This window comes from Neodiprion virginianus, chromosome 4 (assembly GCF_021901495.1).
Source record: "Neodiprion virginianus isolate iyNeoVirg1 chromosome 4, iyNeoVirg1.1, whole genome shotgun sequence".
NCBI lineage: Eukaryota > Metazoa > Arthropoda > Insecta > Hymenoptera > Diprionidae > Neodiprion > Neodiprion virginianus.
Window position 1 is genome coordinate 34,836,669 of NC_060880.1, and position 16,402 is coordinate 34,853,070.

At 43.5% G+C, this 16,402-nt stretch overlaps 1 protein-coding gene across 7 annotated transcripts in view; it reads right to left on the reverse strand.

Annotated features, from left to right (window-relative positions):
- LOC124302987 (polypyrimidine tract-binding protein 1) overlaps nucleotides 1-16,402 on the reverse strand; it is a 350,109-nt gene that overhangs the window by 148,907 nt on the left and 184,800 nt on the right. Inside the window, exon 1 of one of the 7 annotated variants that reach the window (XM_046759631.1) lies at nucleotides 5,632-9,842. The exons of the other annotated variants lie outside the window; for them this stretch is intronic. Within the exon in view, the coding sequence (XP_046615587.1) occupies nucleotides 5,632-5,634 (3 nt within the window). The 5' untranslated portion in view covers nucleotides 5,635-9,842. Of the gene's footprint in view, nucleotides 1-5,631; nucleotides 9,843-16,402 lie in introns of those variants that run through there. 7 annotated transcript variants of the gene reach the window in all.

Below are 16,402 nucleotides of genomic sequence, written 5' to 3' on the forward strand. Positions count from 1 at the left end.
ATAGGTAAAATTAGAACTTGCGCAACGTTCGTTGCGTAACAACATCGAGAGTATGGAAACGACGTATTTCGGACGAAGCCTCTCATTGTCGTTTACCAGACTGTGAATTCGTGACCGTTTCCCGAACAACGGTTTACCTTATATCTATACTTCCAGAGAGGCGGATTCGCGACTCGACGCGACGGCTGATGAAGTTCATCTGGAACGTCTCGGTAACGAGACGTCTCGTCTCGTCTCGTCTTGAAACTACAAAAGACGATACTGTGCAACAAGAGAGAAGATCTCAGTCGAGGGGAATCGGCTTTCGGTTGCAGGCTAATAGAGGAAAAAAAAAAGAAAAAAAAAGAAGCATATCGAAAAGCGGTCTTTAAATGACGTGAATCTTCGATCGATCGAAGGGGATATGGAGGGTGAAGAAGAAGAGGAAGAAAAAAAAGAAGGCAAGGTAGTAGCGAAAGCGCGTTATTGTAACCCGAAAAGAAACAATACAACGTTTAAGCTAACGGAGGCGAGTGGCAGGTTGACCGCAACGTTGCGCGAAACCTACAACAATAATTTGTCACCCGACAATCTCTCGGTCAGGCATCTGATGCCCAACATCCGGTAAACTCGAGAATTATGACGACAAATAGGCGAAAACGAGGGGCGCGGCCGGTTCGCGGGTCCGCAACCCTTCAAACTCGACACCCACGTATGCATCAGCGACACACGGAACCTGAGGGTTCCCTGATGTTTGCGATCCCCGGATGGCGGCGAACGGCATGCGGGTTGGCCACGGTGCTCCGGGGATTGGATGCCGGTTCGCACTCCGCGGTGCCGTCGTCGTCGTCGTCGGGGGTGGATTTCGAGGAAGAAGGAAAGCTCGAGGTAGCCGACTAACGATAATTTCTCCCTGGCGTCACGTGCCCGTAATATAAATCACCCCGTTCCAGGCTCCGCCACGGCCCCCACAATTACCTAATACGCTGGGTCGGGGTCGAGGCCGGGCTGCCGGAACGCTCTTCGAGCCCTCGGTTTCCGCCTCCGGGGCGCCGATCCACCGCCCCCGGACCACTCGGAACGGGCGCTAACTTACGGATGCGATCCAATGGTAATAATAGATGTAGAGACGCGGAAGACCGAGAGGAACGATCCCACCGCTGCCACCGACCGCGAGGGTTGATGAAGACGGGCGTGTTCCTTGTCTCGAGGAGACGCCGCTGAAGTCGTCGTCGCGGACGGTGGTCAGGATCGCGGCGAGAAGATGCGAACCGGCTAAGCGTTCCGCTATTTGCGGATTAATTAACCAAGATCCCTGCCTCCCGCGTCTACGTCTCGTCGAAGGCGGGCGTAGTTTGCGGCCGGCTTCAATCGTCGGCATTCGCCCAGTCAAAGGGCGTCTCTCGAGCTTCCTAGCCAGACGATGTGACCGCCTCTGTGTGCCTAGCCTTCTGTACCTAGATATCTATACACATAGTACATATACATATATCTAGGCCACTACTATGAACGGATGGCGGAGAGAGTGCGAGAGAGCGAGAGAGAAAGACGCTTTCGTGTACGCGTCGCGGCCAAACTAGGCGGTCGCAAGACAAACAGAGACGCTTCGGCGTAATTCAACCTCGTCCCCTTCAGGTGACACCCCCGCATTTCACCCGCTGCCACGCCACGCTTTGCTGCCTGCACAACTTTCCATCGAGGCGTGAGATATGTGGTCCGGAAAACACAAGGCAACTAGCTGCTGCTGCTGCTGCTGGTGATGGTGGTGGTACTGTACACCCTTGGGACCAGAATTTAAACCACTTCCAGTTCGAGGGAGCAATTTTTCAAAACCGTGAACCAAGTTCGGAACTTCTTAGGGACGAGAATAAAACGACTGTCCGAATTCGCACGGTGACAAGGTATCCTACCTCAGTACCGTATCTTTTTTTAACACTTATCTCGAAAGATCTCTTGAAAGAAAAAGTTTCCAAACACCGGTTTCAATTTCGGGCACAACGGTCATTTCGAGCATTCGGTCGTTTGTCCGGCAGAAATAGTGCAACGCACCGAGAAAAGAAATGTTTGGTAAGAAAAGAAAAAAAAGGGGGGGCAGGGAGGGCATGGGGGGTGAGGGGATGATGGGTTCAACCGGTTAAACGGCGAAATTGGCTGCACGACGAATTTACACGAGTACGGATGAAATCGGGAAATTCGAAATCGCTTTGATCCCCAACAGCGGGAATTGGACCGAAGTAAAGCTCAGGAAAACTGCCCACGTTTCCAGGTTTTTACACCTTCCCTTTTCGGGAATATCGTATTAAGGACGGCCGTCTGACCTGGGTCAGAGTTGAATGTTTACCTATGGGTATTACGGGATAGTGAAAAAAAGACCCTTGTGTACCCTCGCCGTCAGCGAGCCCTCCCCGATTCTCCGGCGAACGGGTGACCAGTCTTATCGAGAGCGCAAACAAGCAAAGGGATCCGGAGGGATGTATCACGGGTGCCTGCACGGCCCGAAGTCACACACTTCGCAAGTTTTTTTTTCCGATGTCTAAATTAGCTACTCGGGAAGGAAAATCACCGTTACGTGTATTCTGTCGTAAGAGTGACGTGAATTCAAGTAATGAACTGGAGAAGAAACGCGAAGGATAATTTGAGATTTAAAAAAAAAAAAAATAAATAAAAAATCACACATCCCGCGAAGTTTCAACAATTTTTCGAAGTATGCGAGGGGAGATCCTCGAAAGAGCGACTGCGGGCAGGACAACAGAAACTGAAAGAGGAATGCGCGACCCACTCCTCTCAAGTTCCCCGATCCGGATCCTTGCGAAGCGAACCGAAACCGGCTCCAAACTTGGCCCAAGACTCCCGGGATCTTGGCGGGAAATCCACGAGAATGTGCGGATCGTTGGTTACAAGCGTAACCGCTGCAAATCCGCCGGCAAATCCACCCCCCCCCCCCCCCCCCACCCCCCCACCCGCCGCCCCGAAATTCCAAAGTCGGGGATCGTGACAGAATCACGTTAACAGGGTTTACACGTTTGTTACTGTAGCTTCTCCCTGAACAAAGGTGCAGCGTTTTGTCGAGAATCGGATTCCCCCGGTATTGATATATTTCAAAAACACAGTTATTCCGCCCCCGTCAATCGACTATTTTCATAAAATTACTGAAAATTTATACCTGGTAATCGGCATCGACTAAACGTGCACAAGTTAACTATTCAATTTTTGGTTCTGTGAGAGATGAGGGAAAGAAAAAAAAAATAAAAATTCGGAAACTATATCGCAGCTCAAGATTACGAGTGAAAATAGTCATGTAATAAAATTGCGTTATTGCAAGAAATTTTCACGTTTTTTAAAGGCTTGCTCTCGGCGTGTCGTCTAATTTTAAACGACTATTTCCCCGATTTCGACTCATATCGTAATCTCAGTTCCCGCACGTGAAAGTTTTCCTCATCGAGAAACTTCGGGCAGCGTACCCAAATCGATGGTGATAAAGACCACTCTACTCCAGCACAATTCTCTCTTTCCCTCCTTCTGTCCGCTGCTATCCTCTTCGCCTCTCTCAAACTCCCCTCGAATCTTGTTCTTGTTCTAGTTCTCGTTCCCGGTCTCTCTCTCTCATCCGCTTTGTCTCCGGTATTCGAAACCACGTCAATGAATATCTCAAGACAATCGTACGGGGCTTAACAAATTATACGCTATACCGGGTGGTCGCGATTTGACGCTGTAACCGCGACGTATTCGACAAAAATCCTGAATCCCTTTCGCAGACAATGGTGTAAAATATCGCATGCAACAATTTGGAAATATTCCAACGTACGCACTCGTTCCTGTAAGAAACCTTCGTTTGTTACCTTCGCTCCATCGCGACCCGCGTGAGCGTTATCGAATCGGACGCACATAGCATGCCAAACGTGTAATTCACAGGGTACCGTGTATCTAATCTAACCGGATGTTTTAAAATTGGCGTGTAATGTGTAGGTGGTCGGGCACTATCGCAGCGCGCACGCCTGTAAGCGAGTTGATTTTCGTACACCGCGCAAAGTTTCCTCACTCGATAATGACAGAGGTGTACGCGCAAGAGATTCCACGACCCGACCGAGCCTGAGGTGAAAATAATAAAAAGCATAATCGAAAGGCTCCTGAATAACAAACAAAACGGGGGGGGGGGAAAAAAAACCGTCTATGTACACACACTCCAAGTATCGCTACGACCGGAGCCGCTCGATCCGGAGGGTTGGCCCCTAACGGAATTATTCGAGGGGTTAAATCACCCCGAAGATTGAATTCTCGATCCCGGGAAGGGGCGTCGCGTCGCCTCGCTCCGCGGTCGGAGTCCATCCCCTTTAAGGAACGACGTCGCGACGCGTGTGTAAAAATATCCCAATAGGGAAGATGCTGAACTCAACGCAGCCGGAGCTTAGAATGCTTAGAAACTCGGTGTTTTCGTTGAAACAAGACAGTCAAGCCCACGTAGAGATAAGGTTGCGTGCTAAATATGCACAGTATAAAAAATAGGAACATCGCATTATACAGTTATAGCAAGAATCGCTTCAGAGAATAGGAACAACTAAGCAGCGCATCGTTAAAACCTATGTAACGTTACCGTACATCACATCGGACTCGAATCTTTGCGAGTACGAAGTTAGCAACGTTTAGGAAAAATCGTTACTTTCCACCTTTAGGAATGTCTGAAATTTGGTAAACCGTGATAAGAAAAAAAAAATGAAAACATACATTTATGTCGAAAAACCGACTCCTTGAGATTCTTTTACATCAAAGTTAATAACTTCAGCCTCGTAAACTTTACCGATACAGTGCAATACCCGCTCTTTTCCCCCAAGGCTATGGTGACAAAAATTTGGTTAAATCTCACGGTAGACCGACAGGTGAAATAATGCCAGGTACATTTGGACCACCGTAAACAAAAGTAGCTCCGCTCATGGCAATAAATGTAAGCGGCCTTCTACACGGAAAAAAAAATTCCGTTCGGCGAGCTGTATTCTACAGCTCCAGTAACTATACGCACTCTACGGTCTATCTTGCAGTTACAGCAACTATATATTAGTCAGGTCTGATAGCTGCAAGTTGTTCAGCTCTCACAGCTGAATGGTTTTGCTCTAAGAGCTGTAAGTTGCGCTGTGCTCTGGTGCGTTGACATATTTCATAACCTTCAAATTTCATGAGTATGATTTAAATACAGTTGATAGATAATTGTTTAAATAGTCCATTCAAATATGTAAATGACACTGAATAAATAATGATAATAATGATGAAAAATAATACTAATAGCAATATAATTGTACTATTTAATAATAAGCGCTGTGAGCGGAGCCGAAAAATTCTGGTCTAGCTCTTCGAACGAAGCTGTTTAGCTGAGAGAGCTGAACAACGTACAGCTATTACAGCTGACTAACAGTCAGTTATACGAACCATGCAGTGCTCTTCCAATAACAGAACGTTTAGTTCGACGAACTGTTTACGAGTAACTATCTAATATTTAGTTCCACGAGCTGAATTTTTTTTTCCGTGTAGGTAGAAGATTTCCGATTTACCCGACGTTCGAGACTCGGTACTTCGCGACGAACGCGACAACAACGAAAAGTTCGTTTTTCACCCTCGCACCGGTCTCTTGACCCGACATGGTTCACGGGAAGTGGGACTCACCATTGCGTCCTTGAGGTGGTCGACCGGCTGCAGGAGGACCGTTGCGGTGGCCGAATTCGGGCCCCGTATGTGCGGAACGGCGACGGCCGCAGTCGCGGCTGACACGACGCTCGCCGTGCAGGTGCAGGTGCAAGTGCAGGCGAGGTTGCAGCCCTGCTGACCGAGGAGATGGCTCGCAACCCCTGGCGGGGGCAGGGGCACCGCACCTCCCGGCACGAACGAGTACGAATGAAAATACGTGGTGAACCGGGTCTGACTTGCACCGCGCTCAATCTTAGCGTTTTCCGCGTACCCCTCGGGGCGATGCGAGAACGCCTTGGTTCCGGCCTCCGGAAAACGCCGGGACGCTGCGAAACCCGGAGCAACGCGGCCCGGCCGGATCACCCCGCAACTCCCCGTCGACGAACCGCACCACAGTTTGCACTCGATTCTGATCACCACGCGCCACTGGCCGCCTTCACTTTCCCGCTCTTTCTTTATTCCTTTCCTTTATTCTTGTTATTCTTGTTGTTAGTATTATTATCGTTATTATATCGACACTTGATTCGTCACCTGCACTTTCGGCGAGATTTTTTTCTTTCTTTCTTTGTTTTTTTTTTTTTTAAATTTCTTTTATACGTGTAATATAACGTGTGGTATTATGATATGTGTAATAACGTCAATTATACAGGGATGATTCTTCGTATTTTTTTTTTTTTTTTTGTTTAGTGTACTTCTTCTCGGATGCTGGGAACGTTTTTTGTCGTTTCTTATTTTTTTTTGCTTTGTTTTTTTTTTTTTTTCTTTTTTTTTAGACAGAATTCGTTTCGGAACTCGATTCACGGATCAACGTTACAGATGGATATGTGTCGTCGGGTTGAATTTGATGAATTTTCTAACTATGGTCTAAACCTCTTACGTGCGAATGATTTGTCGAAAGATAGTTTTTTCGTCCCCCTCCACCCCCTAGGTTTATGCGATAAGGATAGTTACAAGCTTACGCTGTTTATTGCTAGGATGTACGAATGAATCTTTTCACCGATTCAATGATAATCTTAAGCTTTTCAACGAGGACTTTGGAGATACGATTGTCCGGGTTGTTTTATTTAACGGCTACGGAGTGCGATTTGAAGGGACAACGAGCTGCGATCGTGCCGACACGTACGAATATGTATGTGCAGATTTTCGGTTCCACCCTGTTGTACTTTATTTTTCGTCACCTTCAGAATCTACGTTTCTAAATGAAATTTCGGTCCGAGACGCAGACGCGAGAGTGCAATTTATCTATCGGGGTTTCCCTTTTGCTTTTCTAAATTCCGAACGCGCGTGTCTTTGACAAAGTTAATTTTAATCGTCTAATGTAATTGAAACGACGTAGGTATACGGAGTACAGCGACGACTACGACATTCACGCTACGTAACAAATATGCGTAACTCGTTCGGGATTTATAAACGAGATTTCCTACCGGATGTGGTTTTTCTTATTTATGTACGTACAAGAGCGGAATGATTATTTAGAGAGAAAAGTTACGGGGGCTTGTGTAAGCGGGTAGGATTGATTGCGGGGGCGATAATACGTACGACGATACCGCACGATAGTGTGTTATAGAAATATAACGATTAACCCTCGGTATAGTTATTACAATTTTACATGTGTATACGTGTATAGATATATTTATGTATGTGTATATATGTGTATATATATATGTATGTGTGTATATATATATATTTATTGATTTGTTTAATTCTTCATTCATTCACTTATCTATATTTATATACGTGGGTGTGTATATTAAAAAGTACAAAGTATGTCTAATAGAACTAGGTGAAAATGATTGTCAGAGTTAAAATCTCTCGCCTGACATATAAACGTGGGCCAAGAGTTTTCAGCGATATGACGATTGTGCGAGTAGAATATAACTTTAGACCATCAGGTTCCTGTCTGACTGTCTTTTTTTCCTATTCCCTTCTTTCTATCCTCTTTCGATATAAACTTTGCTAGATATGCTATTCGGTCATCAAAAGTGGTTCATACGTGTAATTGTATAAAGAATTTCGCGTATATATGTGTATAATAGTAACAGTAATACGTAGGCTGGAGATCACATGCGTGTAATAATATAGACAGATATTCCCTAGCTTAACATTACGTTATTCAGATTCAACGGTTATACTACTTATTTTATTTATACCTTTACTCTATCGAATTAATTATTAACCGTATATTTGTTATTTAATTTATTCACTACTTTTCTTGATTGTCTTAACGCGATTCTTTTCTTTACCTACATAAATTTTAACCTATACAATTAATTTAATTTTTTATACCAATATGTGTGTGGCTGATTGGGTGCGCGCAAGTGTGTGTTTATACATGTATATATATAAATACATACGTATTTATGTATACAATACCATATATATATACATATACAAAGAATTGTCAAACTGTCCGACAACTACCTTATACTCTAATAATACTTCGAGGGTGTCGTGTGCTTCGTGTTTGTAACTTTTCTATATCTTTCCTTCTTTCTATATTTCTTTTTTTTTTTTTTTTTCTACGCTGTTACGATCTCAAGTTTAATAATCTAAAACAGGAAAGCGGACGATTTTTTGTTAGTGTAAACGAGTATTCGTACGTGAAAATAGTTGCGAGAGGAGTGATTAGAATAAGAAAAAAACAACAACAACAACAACAACCACAAATATTCTCGTCACTAATTGAGGATAGAGACGCAAGACCAGTGACTTACGTCCTTTTGTAAATATGCTTTCCTTCGTTTGATTAATCGGTTAAGTTGCAATTCTGTTGACTGGCTTTAGCCAGATACATAAATATACTTGGTTTTTTTTTTTTAATCTCTTCCTTCCCTTCTAACGTTGACTACATCCACGACGTGTGATATACACACGTACTTTTGTATACATATAACAAAACGCACGCGTTAACTTCAATGTTTAAAACTTCGAATCCCTTCTCCCTCGGTTTTACAGATTTTTTTTTGTTTAAGAATTTCAGTTAGAACGGTATTACGAATTCCGATCAATTTCAATTTACACTATATTTTGCAAATATACAAATATTATACATAAACAGGCGAATCGTCGATTATCGTTCTTCGTTAATCTTCCTTTGTGTTTTCTTGTTTAACGTTTGCCCGTTGTTTTTCGTTTTTTTTTTTTTTTTCCTTTTTTTTTACGCCGAAGATTTCGACTTGTTACAGAGATGCAGACGGGTATTTCAGAGATGGAAATCGACGGTACATAATACGGGAATAGGCAAAGAAGTAAGTAATATGCTGTCTACGGTTGAGAAAATTTTTCTTTCTTTCTTTTTTTTTTTTTTTTGCTTTCTGAGGGGGACGGGGCTGATTAGATGGAAAAAAGCGAAGCGACGCGACGATCGTTACGTTATTGTGCTTTTCTCTTTTCGGCTTGCAAATGCGTTGCGAATAGTTGATTTTACTTATATTATCAATATTATTGCTAATATTTTTATTGTTCTGCGAATATTATTATTGTTGTTATTGTTATTATTACCAGTGCAGTGTACCTGTTGATTATTGTTATATATATATATATTTTTTTTTTTTTTAAATATTCTCGTTTTCTCTCTATAGAAGTAAGAAAAAAGGTTGTTGTGCGAACGATCCTGTCTCCTTTCTTCACGTTAACAGATACAACAAACAGGGTATATATATATACATATATATATATATATATCAGTTTCTCAGTTGCACGCTGATTTTCAACTTCTCCCCGTCTTCGGATTATTCCTCTTCTTCTATTTCTTCTTCGTATTTTTCTCCTTTTACCGCGTTCTCCTCCGTACTTCCGTTCCGACAGATCGTTTAATGCGGTGTGCCAAGAAGAAGATAAAAAAAAAAAAAAAAACGTAAAGTAAACGAATAACCAATGATAAATATTATCTTTGTTATTATCCCGTAGATTGCGTTATGCTGTAGGTTAAACCGTTGCGTGGCGCGTGGCGAGAGAATACATATATATATATATATGTACGTATGTATATGTTTATTTATTAATTTTAATTTCTTGTTTTTTTTTTTTTTTTTGTTGTTGTTGTTGTATTAGTAGTGGTGGTGGTGTGTGGTGGCGGTGGTGTCGGTGATGTTGTTAGTTAGCGAACAGGCAGGCGTTGGGAAAGATTTGAAAATGGAACGATTAAGGAGCGTCCTACTCGATCGCCTAGCTTGACACAACTGGCATCCGCGGAGCACGGGCTGTCGGCTGGCAAGCCTCGTTTCAAACGCGGCCTCCCACCGCGGGCTCCTCGCCCCGAGTTCTCCAATCGACGTCGAGACCTCGCCGAACTTTTCCGAACGCCTCCGAGCGCCCCCGGATAACCCCTCGCGAAAGCTTCTCGCCCGCGGGGCGAGCTTGCGAATTGCGAAATCCCCTTCCCTCTACTCCCACCCCCCCTCCCCCCCCTCCTCCCCCCTGCGCCATCCTTCCGCCCCTCCGGGTCACCCGGTGTCCGGCGTTCCCTGTGCGTCAGAAAATTAATAATTGATATTCCGGCTACGCCGGTGGTGACTTACCTACTACCTACACCCGCTTGAAATGCTACGGAGCTTTTGAAAACGTGCATGATATACGCGAATGCGGCTACGACCAAGTCGACGAAAACTCGGCGAGGTGCTTGCTCCGACGAGCGAAAGAAATTTTTTTAAAATAACACAGACTTTTATTACGATAGTTTATAAGCAGCGTAAGGCTGGCCGCCGCTCGTTTTAATTATTAACAGGTGAAAGAGAGTAGCACGTCTCGAAACAACTTACCCTTTCAGACGTTGCAGCGGATTGTCCAACCTTTGGTGCAAGGGTACAAGGAGCGGTGATCGTTTTGTGAAATAAACGATTACTTTGCGTCGGAGACGAAGTGCGGTCAGATGGATGGTGTTAATGACTATTCGGACTTTCTGCGGTGCATAATTTAGTTTTTTGTGTCGTACGCGGGTTGCCGACCGCGAATGAATATTAAAAGAGGAATTGAAAGATGGTCATTTTTGACAAAATCACTTCCAGGTTCGAAGCTCGGTTCTAGAAAAGTACGGCATTTTTGCGGGCATTTTCGATATCAAAAAAATTATACATATTTCCACTGGTATTTTGTCTTGAAAATATTTCTGCGAGTTTAAGGAAGTCACAGTTATTTCTTGTCATCAAAAATATAGGTATACGTTGTTTCCTCCGGTTTCTCGATCTCGGTGGTATTTCGGACTCGGGAATTTATCTCTACGGGCACATTCTGCGGTACGATTGTTTCGGAGAAGAAAACTGTAGAATTCGTCAAGCCATATTACAAACGATCTCGACTCTTCGAAAAATCAATTAACTAAAACTGAAACTAATGAAAGTAAATCTGTCGTGATGAAAATTCGTCCCTAATATGCGAATCCTCGAGTCCCTTAATTATTCTTCAATCTCGAATGCATCGTGCACATACATTTACAAACTTACAGTAATTACTTTGAAAAACTGTACTTTCTTGTTTGAAAAATCTTTTCTCTCTTTCTTTGCTTCGTCATTATACATAAGTACTTGCGTTACGAGAAAAGAACATGACGTGTTACGGCATGAAAGTCACGGCAAAATATCATCTCATGTGGATTTCATAAGGTGCATCAGATGCGAATGGCGCGGGCGTTTCAGCGGCAGCAAGAGCAGCGAGCGTTGCAACGTATCCGTTTTATTATTCAGTATAGACCTCGGAGATTACGCGAAATATGCCGTGCATGGGATTTCCGCGAGTTCCTGAGGGAAGAAGGAGGAGGTGCCCTAATCTTGGAGAAGTTTTATTTCCATGCATCTCTGAGACGACGGATAAACAGCGCAGAGATTTAGCAGCTAAGGAAATACTCGAGATTCACCCTCTGCGGTCACCCCTCACAAAATTGGCGACTATTCGCGTCACGTCGTAAAAAATTTCACTCGCAATTAACAGAGAAATCCGAGTACGACAATTTTCCAATGTACGGAGAAAATAGCGGACGTTCGTTTGTCGGGCGAGTTTTACCTTCCCTGCAGCACGCTGCAAAAAGGCCGGCGGCTAAGCGACGTGACCGAGACGAAATTGAAATTTAATTTTACATTAATTGAAATTCCCAGATGACTGCGCGGCGCCTGCGCCCGAAACAATTAAAGACGTTTCAAAGAAGCCCCCGGGATGCGTAGTTTCGAGTGTCTCTGCTGGCCGCAAGTTCTTTTACACAACGGGAATATTTGCACCGAATTAGGTCGATTCATTCCCCGCATTTCTCGCGGACACAACGCTGAGCACCTGAGGCTAATTGTTCTGAATTTTTCAAAGCACCCTCTCATGAAACTTCATTTATACATTTATACACCGTCCCTCTCACATTCAATTCGACGCTTTTCTTTTTTAATTACAATTGTATCGTACTATAATTTATTACATTTGATTGAAACATCGATCCAAAGGTCTTTCGCAAAAATTTTTCCTCCACCTACTATACGGTAGGTACGTAAATTTTTTTAACGTACCCTAGACGAGAGCATGAGTTTTTAACTAGCGACTCCATATAATTAAGTACTAAGCCGTCGCAACGACGAGGCGTAAGGAAAAAAAGCGTTTTTTCGCAGGGGTTAAAGACGTCGAAGAATATGTTTCATAGAATGTTCATTCGAAGTGACGAAATTTCGTACATCGCGATATCAACGGTAAATTAATCACAACCAGCGGGACGAATTGTGATTAATCGCCAGTCTCGATCCGATAAACAGAAAAATGCTAATCCAATTCCCACCACCTTCGTTACACCCCTGCATCAGCACCAACGATCTCGGAGCTTTCATAAACTCGGTGCAAAATCAGGCACCGTCTGGTCGCCGTTCGAGGGTGTATTATACGAAGGCAAATAAAGGCAGATCAAATAAACCAAGAGCCAGTAATTACAGTGATAATTACCAAGGGTCGTACGACAGCCGAGCTTTCTCAAGTAGCCTGCAGAAGCAGGAGTAAAAGCCAAAGCAAAAGCAGCAGCAGCAGCAGCAGCAGCAGCGACGGATTAGGGCGGCTCCGCTGGTGATATTTGGACAAAGCTTAAATTCCGCGGCTTTCCGCAGGATTGTCATGCGAGCGACGCTGTATATTATACGGGGTTTATCGTCCGCACAACCGTTTGAAAACAAGACTTCGTTCCTCCTCTCTTACCGGCCTGGCTGGCATGCCGTAGAGCGGCGGATAGACGAGGTGGGCATATATAAATGTAAAGTAATCTCGAGCCCGGAGCGAGTTGGTTAATCCGTTAGAACTACGCCGTTCCGGTTGTCGAAACCGCCCCCAATTACAATATACCCACCAGCATCATATTCTATACCTGCGTATATATTTGCACGGTACATATTATATATATACACACACACACACGCACGCACACACGCATATACATGCCATTTCCAGAATTATCATCCGCACCCTGTTATATAACGTAGAGAAATTTGATCACCGTTCGTTGTAGGCACTCTTCCAGCCAAGATACATAGATACGTATATATGTATAATATGTACATAGACTTTGCTCGGGTATCGAATGGTGATTTTGATCGCTCGGTGAAATTTTTTTTCACCTACGCAGAGGAAGATACGTGTACACATGTAAATGCCGTAAAAATCTGTTCCGTTTATTAATCATCGCCGTTATCTCGCGTTGTAGCTATTTCGTACGTGTGTGTACCGGAAATGATAGTATTTGTGTACACGTACATGTGCCGGGAGAGCCGAGAGATTGGTCGAAGGTTAAACCTTTGACGAGTGAGTTACAAAAGGGATCGTGCCCCGCCTTCGGTGATTTATACCCAACTGATAATTCGTCCGGCATTGTATACGTATACGGGTATTTATACAAAATATTATACGCGGACTGATCAATCGTCGTCAAAATAATCGGGGAATCGTGTTTCGCATCGTTTTATCCAAGCTTCGCGGGACGTTGTTCCGAAAAATGTCAATTTCCAAATTCAACTCCGCTTTTCGCCGATTTAATCGGACCAAAAATTCATTTTCACTTTACAGAGAAATTCACGAAGCGATTCAAATTAATTATTAAAGCGGATACGTTCGTTAATTTCATGCTGTACAATTATTTTAAATATGTTCAAACTATGAATTCAAATTTCTACATTTCCAATCGAACAAGTCAATGGCTAAAAGCTCTCTAACGAATCAAACGAGTTTTATACATTGGCAAATGATCAGCGTTGAAAAAATTCACCCATCGCTATAGATTTCGGATTAAAAACTTCTACATATTACGTAATAATTCTGAAGTTCATAGGCAGTAGCTCGAGAGATTGCCTGACTGTCGCCAATTTTGCATGTTTTTACAACAAGCCTGAATTTATAGTTGAAGCGTTTAAAGCTCGTCGAAGAGGCGAGAAAATCGTCGGGCTAAAGTGTCGAGATAAAGAAAATTTTCCAACTAGCTTTAGAAAAAGTGAACATGGGCTGACCGCACGACATCCGACATTCTAGAAACTCGCGTGTGCCTAATTTTCTAATCTCTGTCGCGACAAAGCGGCTTGCTCGAGGCGGAGCTTATACGTAAATAGTTGAAAACTATACGCACATATGTGCAAGGACTAACAATAAGGTACGAAGGGCGAAAGTAGGTAAGGTAAGTAGGTACGATATTAGTTCAGGAAAACGGATTTAATATTCTAGGCAAACTGTTTTATGCGCTCACCCCTACCTCCCTCCCTCCCTCTCTCTCTCTCTCTCTCTCTCTCTCTCTCTCTCTCTCTCTCTCTCTCTCTCTCTCTCTCTCTCTCTCTCTCTCTCTCTCTCTTTTGCTCCCTATTCTTCTCGCTCCCCGAAAGGCAAATACTGCCTGGCGCAGCACTATGCAGATTACAAAATCGCATCTTACGGGGGATTAACTCGACCTAATCTAACCTAACTTAATCCCCCCCTCCACCGCCACTCATTTCATCCCACGCTCCTTATATACACTATGCATTTTTATTTCGTATATTAAATGATATTCAAAAATATGTGAAAATCTAAGGCTTCAGAAAAATAGAACGCCCCGTGTGTAATAGCCTAATAAACAAAATTATTTTACTTGTTTTTTCCATTCCTGTGGTCGATGTATTTTACCATCAACAACTTCATTACGATCTTTCTCGCATAGCAGTTTAATTTTTTTTTTTTTCTCAACTTCCAGAATACCGAGAAAAAAAAAAAAAAAAAAAAAAATCGAATATCAGACGGCATTCATTTTACTCTGCGCACCGACGTGCGAATTACTCCATAAACTGTAATTTTTGGTCGTTTGTTTCTATCTAAAAAATATTTCCCACCTTCAATGTGCTCGACGTGTAATTACCGACTAAAAAATATACCTGATAACATTAAAATCCGTTTTTTTTTGTCGCAATAGCTCGAATTACTTTCTCGATTAATTCATTTTTCTCCGAATACCCGATTCCGGAAAAGAATTGTTTCGACAGCTCTACGTAAAAAAAAAAAAGAAGCGATTTTTCCCTGTTCTACAAAATGGTATCTAAATAAAGCGGCATTCCGTTTGAAAAAAAAGCTGCTTCCAGTGATCCGTAGCGAAATGGAAAGACTCGAGGAGAACAAGTTTACCTCGGCGAATAAGGGAAATTGAATAAAATCCAGCAACTCTAAACTAGATGCAGAGACCCCGACAGTATAAGCCGTACGATAACACGAAGGTCGTTCAGATGCCCCATTTCGGTTTGTAGGACGCGTAGGATGCTGCAGCAGCATGACGCTTGCGAGAAAACGGGGAAGTTTCGTGGAGAATTTACCAGTGTCTGCCAGCAGCAGTCGTGGCGTCACGCCGCGTGCGTGCGTTTGTCGAGAAACGACGGGGATCCAGGAGGAGGAGGAGGAGGAGGAGGAGGAGGAGGAAGAGGAGAGAGAGGGACATGCGCGGTGAATTTGCGAGGCACAAGCGGGAGCTTGAATCATTCGACGATGCCGCGGCATCGAAAACGGCGACCAGGCGTCCCGGTTGGCCAAGCTAAAGGGTGAAAAACCAAAGAGCTATGCAAAAAGATGACTGAATGCACTGTACTCCAGGTCACGCATGAACGTTTAAAAGAAGAAAAGCACCGTTTGCCACCCATTTCAACGAAATCGCTGGATGTCGTAACATTCCTGACCGCGAGTCCGTTTTATGTATCAAAAAGTACAGGACGGATAAAATTTCGAAGCATTTACACATTGGAAAATGTATTTAATACAATTAGTTTATCGAAAACATTTACTCAGTGGTCACGATCAATTTTCAGTAGCTAATACAGCTAGTTCGGTATTATAGGTAAATTTTTAGCATTGCTGAAACATTTTTCGAACATTGTCAAGAATCACATTGCAGTGAAATCGAGTGAGATCTTCTTGAAAAATAGTAATTCTGTCACTGTAGCGTAGATTCTTGAATATTTTTATATTTTTGTCGTTTGAAAAAAATAATTTTTACTTTCGGAGCTGCGGCAATGACTTCAAACTTTGCCACTGCAGAGCTTCGAAAGGGTACAAACTATGTAGGTACGTAAGATTTGATGCGCCGGTTGATCGTGACGACAAACTTGGTAACTTTACCAAAGTACTAATCTCAGTGGTATCCTAGCCTTAGCGCGATAACATCCCTTACCGCCGAACGAAGTCGACCGAAACATGCAGGGGCTAGTCGTTGGCCTTTGGTCATCAGTCGACGGGATAGCTCGAGCCAACTCGAGTCGATGCTGCGAAGGAAGAGAGAATCCCCTGCGAGGTTGGC